This window comes from Mobula hypostoma, chromosome 20 (genome assembly GCF_963921235.1).
Source record: "Mobula hypostoma chromosome 20, sMobHyp1.1, whole genome shotgun sequence".
Taxonomy (NCBI): Eukaryota; Metazoa; Chordata; class Chondrichthyes; order Myliobatiformes; family Myliobatidae; genus Mobula; species Mobula hypostoma.
The window spans coordinates 9,252,746-9,261,320 of NC_086116.1; the positions used below are offsets into that span (position 1 = coordinate 9,252,746).

General features: G+C 40.8%; 1 protein-coding gene across 2 annotated transcripts in view; it reads left to right on the forward strand.

Moving 5' to 3' along the window:
* The window catches only part of st8sia1 (ST8 alpha-N-acetyl-neuraminide alpha-2,8-sialyltransferase 1), a 64,003-nt gene extending 55,883 nt beyond the window's left edge, over window positions 1–8,120 (forward strand). Inside the window, exons 5-6 of one of the 2 annotated variants that reach the window (XM_063072367.1) lie at window positions 1,958–2,199; window positions 6,234–8,110. In XM_063072367.1, the coding sequence (XP_062928437.1) occupies window positions 1,958–2,199; window positions 6,234–6,277 (286 nt within the window). In that variant the 3' untranslated portion in view covers window positions 6,278–8,110. Of the gene's footprint in view, window positions 1–1,957 lie in introns of both variants that reach the window. The other variant, XM_063072366.1, reaches the window with a different exon arrangement.
* The last annotated feature ends 455 nt before the right edge of the window (window positions 8,121–8,575 follow it).

Consider the following 8,575-nt stretch of genomic DNA (forward strand, 5'->3'; position numbering starts at 1 on the left):
GAATATCGTGTGGTCACAGGGAGAACGTGCAAACTCTTTACAGACAGTGGTGGTAATCGAGCACTGATCGGTAATTGCTATAAAGCAATTGCATTAGCTGCTACACTATTGCGCTGCCCAGCTACGCTGATTAGTAGAATCAGAGTCACTGACACAGTATCCAGACAATCACTTGAAGTGCCGAGCGATAGAAGGCTCACGTGCTGGAAGAGGGGAATCAGTGCAGATGGGTGCTCAGTGGTTGGTGAGGATGTGGGCTGACTAGTCAGTTCACATTTTGTGTGGCTCTATGACTGCTAATTTTATGTGTGTGGGTGAGACTGAGTGAGTATATGTGAGTACGTACACTGTGTGTGTGTGTGTGTGTGTGTGGGTGCAGATGTGCGTGAATTCCAAGTGTGTGCACGCATGTGAGAGCTTAAGTGTGCACGCGAGTGTGTGTGTGTGTCCCCACTCCAGTGACTTGAGAATTGTTGAGTTCATTTGGGGCCAATTTACATTTTGTTCAGACAATGCATGTCTGGAAAGGGATATTCTGTGTCCCTGCCTGAATGTTCTGATTGTCTGTCATGATTACAGAAGTGCTATTCTTTCAGTCCCTAAATCCCAGCAACGTCTTTTTGGTGTGTGATTATATCTGAAGGTTTTTTTTGGGGGAGGTGGAATGAAACAGAACCTTTCAGTGAAGCCCGACGACTTCCCGCAGCTCCTGGTAACAACAGCATTCCCTGCTGTGGCCATCCATGCAAGAGAGTGGAAAGAAACTCCTTCAAAAGAAATGATCAGTAGTGAATGAAGTCTGTCTTGAATTTGTCTTTTCTTCTACATTACCAGACACAAACCCTGGATAGTTCCCCAAGGAGTCCTGGCGGTTTGATTTTGTTCCTGAAGTTGAAGTTTGGAGGCTGTATTAATGAGGGTGATTATCTACCTTCCTGCTAAACTTGCTGTTCAGTACAGAAATGACTCACAAGGAAGGCTTGAGTTAAGGACACACTGGATATAGAGTCATAGCGAAATGCAGCCCTGTGGCCCATCTAGTCTATGCCTAAAGCATCTAAACTGCCTGGGACTTTTTTTGCCTTTTGTATAGGGAGGCACATACATTTTTGGGGCTATGGTTAAAAGTGAAGAGTCAGGGTTTTTCCCAGGGTTGGAGAATCTGAAACAAGATAGAATTGAACAGTACTGTACAGGAACAGGCCCTTCTACCCACAGTGTTGTGCCGAGCCAGCACAAAAAATAGAAAACTAATCCCTCCTACATACACAATGTCCATATCCCTGCATCTTCCTCACATTCATGTGCCTATCTAAACAGCTCTTAACAGCCTCTGATGTATTTGCTTCTACCACCATGGCAGGCAGTGTATTCCAGGCATCCACTTGCCCTTCACATCCCCCCGCGAACCTAATCCCCAGCACCTTTCAATGCATGCCCTCTGGTATTAGGCATTTCTACCTCGGGGAAAGGATACTCCTTGTCTACTCTATCTATGCCTGTTATAATCTTATAAACCTGTACCATATCTCCCCTCAGTCTCCGTCACTCTAAGGAAAACACCACAAGTTTATCCAGGTTTAGGGTGAGAGGAGAAAGATTTAATGGGGAACTAAGGGACACTTTTTCGCTGTTTCAAAGCGATGGTTATGTGGAACAAGTTGCCAGAGGAAGCAGTAGTGGCAGATACAATTACAGTGTCAAAAAAAATTGAGACTGGTACGTGTACGGACAAGGTTTGGACGAATACGGCTAACTCAAGTAGACAAGTTAGATGGCGTGGACGAATCGGCCTCTTGCCTTGCAGTATCACCGTATGACTCTACAGCAGCCTGTTCAATCCGTTGATAACATTATATAAGTGGACATGCCATGATGACATAAATTGATTATTTATAAAATTTAAGTGGTTGGTACCAAACATTTCTATTTACAAGATCCCTTCCCTTTCTTTCAGATTTCAAAACCTGCTGTGGTCTCGGAAGTCCTTTGTTGAGAGCATGAAAGTGTATGGCCGGAGTTACATTTACATGCCAGCCTTTTCCATGAAGACTGGCACAGATCCATCCTTCCGAACGTACTACACCTTGTCTGACTTCAGTGCCAACCAAACCATACTCTTCGCCAACCCGGACTTCCTGCGCAACGTGGAGAAGTTCTGGAAGAGCAAAGGAATCCATGCCAAGCGTCTCTCCACAGGTCTGTTCCTGGTCAGTGTAGCCTTGGGCCTCTGTGAAGACGTGACCCTTTATGGATTTTGGCCGTTTTCAATAGACCTGCACGGTAACATGATTAGCCACCACTATTATGACAATGTGATGCCATACTCAGGCTACCACGCCATGCCGGAAGAGTTTCTCCAACTTTGGCTCTTGCATAAGAGTGGCATTTTAAAGATGCAAATTGGTAAATGTGCAGATGGCCCAAAATAATCTTCATTCCAGAAGAAGAGGTTTATATTGTACAGATTTCTGCTGTTTCCCTTTGGGTAAAATCTTATCAACTTGCACTGACAAGATGTTCCATTTTTTTCTTGAGTGAATGGAGAGCATACCCTATTCATTACCACAAATGGTGAATGGATTTACAACAGGCAAGGGTGAGCCCAATCTCACTTCCAGCACCCGACCTGCACTGTGCCTGGGGTATTATGTTGAAAGGCATAAATGAGAGACTGTTGGAGGGATGGTGTCATTTTATACTTCTACCAGGAAGCAAACATATTGAATGCTTAGGAAGTTCAGAGGATGAGTTTCTACAAGGCTGTGTAAATATTGTCTTTGCAGTTGTTGCTGAAAGATTCCCAAGGAGCATTGAAACATTGATGAACATATCACCTTGGTTACTGGACTTATCTGTTAGGTTGACTGGGTCCAGGGTTAGTCTTGGTACATTCTGTAAAAGTGCATGCACTAAACAAATTCTTTTACTCATTTCTGTTTTGTTCCTAGGAATTGTTTTGCAAGCATTTCAGTCAGTGTCAAGGAATTAGCTTTGTACTTTTTAAAGAAGGTGGATCTTTTGAACCAGCATAAACAAGTCAATCTCAATCAGTTTTGCCTTAAATTTGCAGATACAGAATAGGCTTCCACCCTTGTGTTGGTCTATAAATTTTATTACATCGTTCCATTGTGATTTCTCCTTTGTTCCAATGTGGTCTCTTGAGACAGCTGATGATTTTTCCCACAGTGGGCATGCTATTGAATACATAGAAAAAGGCAGAAGCCCATTGATGTCATAACTTACAAAAATACTGACAGCAGTTGAATGCATTTGTTTACTGGATGTTTTTGTGTACCTCTCTCTAACATAGGAAAGGCAAGGTAATTACCTGTGGGCGGGGGCTGGCTTGATTGGCGTTCATACTACTGAAGATGGGAGTGTTGAGAGCAACTTTGCGATCTCCACAGCAAGGTAGTAGGGATCGCAAAACTGCTCTCGTCAGTTTGTATGGATTCCTGAGAGTAAAGAGGGCAGAATTACTCTGTACGCTTACCAGTTGTGCAGCCTATGTTTTCAGTAAGTTATATTTTAGGCCAAGAGTGAGTGTCAATTATTTCACCTCATTTGGTACAACAAATCTTTGATCTCCTGATTAGAACCTTTGGCAGTCCTGCCTTTAATTTTCTATCAGGTATCTTTGGTCAGAAAGATTTGTGGATGTAGCAGCAGAGTTGTCTGTCTGGTGTCATTTTTTTTAAAAAGATGATCTTTTCTGACTCAGGTTTAAAGCTATTTCCAATACATTTGTCCTTCACTATTGTCTTTATGAAAATATTTTAAAGAGAGGTGACTTTTTTCTTTGTAGCAAATCCATGCCAAATTCTGGGAATGTAGGACTTTCAGAAGCACTATGTCTCCCTTCTGGTGAAACTTATTTGCCCTCGCGTCAGGATTTTCTCGTGTTGATATAGCCAGTGGAAAGGAATATGGGAGGTTTTTAGTGAGACACACAGGTTTTGGGGATTCTGGATCCTTATGGTAAATACGCTTGCATTGCCATGTCTCTGAGGAATTCTGGATTTCACAAAACAGGTTTTAACTTTGCAAAACGTATTGCCAATTTGTACACAATTAAGGAGGATAAAAAGGTAATTTCTTATTCTTATAGTAAGTGGTTTTGTGAACTTGTAACTTAGACAAAATGTACTTGAATATTCATGGATCTGCCAAGTTACATAAATACACTTGGCATCTCCTGTTGTGAGGGGCTTTTTGACTTCAGAAAGGAAGTCATTGTTGGACTTAGAGTCTAGAGTGGTATAAGCTTTCAATCCCAGGAGACGGTGAGGAATTTTGGGTTTTTAACTCGGCAGCCTGCTGCTTTCCAACCTGTGTTTGGAAAGTGTCAGGAATTGGGCTGTTGGATGGAGCATTGTCAAAAAGCAGACTGCTTCACTCCTAGTCAGAGGCCAGTCCCTCTGAAAGCTTCCTTCCAGCTTGCTAAAATGCTGAATTTACAGGAAGGAAGTATATAACCTACTAGTTGTGTGGAGGGAAATCCTATAAAATGAAATAAACTAGAGGCTGCAAACAAAATAAAATAGGTTCAAGCCCACGTGGGTCAGTATAATATCACAGATTGTGAATGATTAGTGGGTGTCATTGGATGTTTGGTCTATTAAGTGCTTATGTGAAAAGCCTTGTAGTCTCTTTTGAAGGTTTTAGAAATAGATCTTGTGGAAAACTGTTGAAGAATAGCATATCCTGCGGGGGTGGTTGAGTAGCTATTGAAGCATTGAGGGATAAAAGTGTTTAAGAGGTTCTAGATATCCATATCTTTGTCTGTATAGTCATTTTAGGTTCTGGTTAGCAAAGTAGCTACAAATTGTCAGTGGGAGTCTATTACTTTGCTGATGGTCCAAATAAAATTAATGTGAAATAAAGCAGAAAAGTAGAGAGAGAAAATACTCAGCTAGTCAGGCAGCATCTGTGACGGAGAAACGGCTATAGTTTCAGTACAAAGACCGTTCATCAGAAACTCTGAATGTGTGTGCCAACAGTTATTTATGTGCTGAGCTCCCGTATTTAATATTTTTTTAAAGGGGCAATTAACAGTGTTTTGTGTGTTGTGTTGTCAGTGTGTATATGAGCCAAATGATGCAGCAGAATAATGCTGCATCTTGAGAATACAATCAGCTACTTGGACTGTTCTTTACTGAACAGCTGACATGATTTGACCTGGTTTCCTATCTGGCTACCTCAGATGTGTGTATATGACTTCTATCTGCCTTAATTATTCTTCCGTCTGAAAAAAAAGGGTGCAAATCTGAAGGAAAACAGAAATGAAAAGGGCCAGATTTTTAAGGCCAATATTCAAACTGGATGGTTTTTATGATTCTGGTGCAATTAATTTATGGTGTATTCCTGTCAGGAGGAATGTAATACTTGTTCAGCAACATAGAAGAAGGAAAAGGCAGGAAAATGGGGTTGTGAGGGAAAATAGATCAGCCATGATTGAATGGCAGAGCAGGCTTGCTAGGCCGAATGGCCAAATTCTGCTCCTATATCTTAAGGTCTAAAGGAATTTGATTCTGGTTCCATTTTATGTACAGACTGATTCTGTTACGACTGAATTTTGAGCATTTCCACTGTTGATAAGTTTGTTCATTGTTAAATTGATCATTTGACTTCTGTCTTTCCAAATTAATAATTATTTTCTTCTATTTCCATAAATGTGTGACTGAAAATATATAAATCAAATTTATTTCAAGTCTTAATGAGTCCTGTAACAGTTTAATAGATAATGTCGTGTTCAGTCCATTTCACAATAGAAGTATACTGTAAGTCTTTACAGATGACATTTGCACATGTAATCTTTAATAGGAGGTTCTGTTTTAGGACAATGCAGCTATAGTATTTTCAGTTCTTTAGATTTGTAAATCAGAAGATACTGTATTTTATTGAGTTTTTGAAAACTTTTGTCACAACAAAGACAAGGAAATTACTGGCACACCAACACTAAATGGGTGTCCAGTTGTCGGGCATATGACTTTATTGTGAGCAACACAATCGTCGTCTGATTGTGATCGATTTTTAAATGTAGCATGTGGATTTAAAAAAAACAGAACTGTAGCATGATGTGTTAACATTTTCCCTGTTCATTTCCCCGATATTGTTTCTGGAATCGTAAGCCCCATTGTAACTTGGATTGTTTTACGATATTCGTGTCAGTGTGTCTTTTGAGAAGTATGTACAGTTGGGAATGAAACTGTAATTTCATGTGCAACCAGGGAGAACACTGCATGCCAACCAGAAGCTGTGGTGTAAAGCCTGAGGCCTGAGCTGTCGTGGATGGGAACACATTTCAGAAGGAGGACTTCACATTTATTCTAATGCAAAATTCTGCATAAGAATAACAGCAAGGATTTCTATTTACCGCAGGGCTGTGTTTATGTTTGAATTTGTTGTCCTACTCGAATATTGTTTATGGTAAAATACTATTGGTGTTCTAATTTAAATGAGTTCTCTTTCAAAACTGATGCCTGTATTTTAATGTTGTTCCGTTTACTACCTGCAGAATTCCAACCACCTTTCATGTACGTTCAAAGACTGATCAGACTTTGAGTGCTATGTTATTTTACAGGCAGTTGATACCAGAAGGGATTTTCTCCCCTCAGTTCTGATCCTTGAATTGCTGCTGAAGTTCGAAACTCTCTAGTCTGACACCCTTGGGACCTGACTCGTGCCAGACCACTGGAGCTGAGCATCAGAATCAGCTTGAGTATCACTGGCATATGTCGTGAAATTTGTTGTTTTGTGGCAGCAGTACAGTGCAATACATAAAAAATACTTTAAATTACAATAAGAACTTCATATAAAAATTAACCAAGCAGTGCAAAAAGAGAGCAAAAATAGCGAGGTAGTGTTCGTGGGTCGGTTCGTTGTCCTTTCAGAAATCTGATGGCGGAGTGGAAGAAGCTGTTCCTAAAACATTGAGTGTGTATCTTCATGCTCCATTTATACTGCCTCCCTGATGGTAGCAATAAGAAGAGGGATTGTCCTGAGTGCTGGGGGCCCTTAATGATAAATGCCGACTTTTTGAGGCATTGTCTTCTGAAGATGCTGGCAAGGCTAGTGCTGTGCTCAGACATTACTCCTGATCATCTTCTTAGCAGGAGGTCTGTTTTAAAATGAACTAGGAAGTGTCTATCCTTAGGGTTTCAAGAAGAGTCTTTAGCCCAAAGTTACCATAAGATTAGATCTGCTGAGACAACTGAGATCACAGTTGCACTGATAGGTTAATTAGGTACAGATTAGTGTACATCTTGGATCACTTTAGATTTGCGTAGAATTGGTTAGTTAGTGTGGATCTGTACCACAGTTTTAAAACATGCCTGCCGACGGGAGTTACTGGACCACAGAATGCCACACTAGAGAGTTTCAACCTGTTTAGTGGTGGAGCAGGCTCAATGGGTCAAATGGCCTAATTCAGATCCTATGTCTTATGGTCTTACCAACCCCTTTGCCTATTTTAGTTCAGTATCCTTACCACTCCTTCCCGGCCTGATGCGTTGCTTACCGTTTGAAACTTTTAATTGATTTGGAAGAGAAAGTTACAGAAATTCCATACCCCTTGTGTGAGCCTGTGCTTTCTGTCAGAGGCTTTGAGTTGCCAGGCCCCAATTTTTAAGGTTCCAGCTCCTTGTTTTGGAGATGGCCTTCAGCTATCAGTTGTTCGGTTCAGATTTCACTCCACACTCTGCTGCTGGTGGAGTTAAGTCAAGTGTTCGAAGATTGAAGAGCAATGTAAGCAATTGGGAGTAATTGCAGTAATGTTTCAGTTACTTTCAGGCTCACCTCTGCTGGTTCATCATACAGGGATTACCTGTGTTTATGTGAGAAGGCGACTTAGTTCCAGATTCAACAGACATCTGCCCTACATAATGGCTATCAATGGTTACTGACTGAAATTTATATGGAAGTTTTTATGGATTCAAAATTCTTACTGGTTTGGGCCTTGTAGCTGTTGGTAGGCCCCGTGTTGTGTCAACATTCAATAAATTTCTCTTAAGTTATGAAACATAGTTTTTGTTTGTCTAATTTCTTGACTTCAAAGTATGTATATGTCACCAGATGCTACCTGGAGATTCATTGTCTTGCAGGCATTTACAGGAAAATGAAGAAATATAATAGACAAATAATTTCTTCTTGGGCTTCCAGCCAGGTACAAGTATCGGTTTTTAACCACCGTTTCAGTGACAAACTCTGCCATCTTCACCAGGGGCAATGTCTGTGCACATCTAGTCCAGTGCTAAATATACACTCGTCATCCATCCCCGCTGATTGGTTAGACCTCAATCAATCATCTTTCCACTGTCCCACCTTCTCTAACAAAGATGAAGGTCTCACTCCAAGTAAGAAAGGAAATTCGATTGTGAGCAAGGTGGTACTGCGGAAACCTTATACTCATACAGTATACACCGGGAAAGCATGAGATCCTTTTTCAAATGTTGTAGAATTTATAAAAACTATACGTAAATTAAGACTGACAAATAACCAATGTGCAAAAGAAGACAAATAAGAGTTAACAGCACAGAAACCAGTCATTTTCTCCAATTGCCTTGTGACAGTG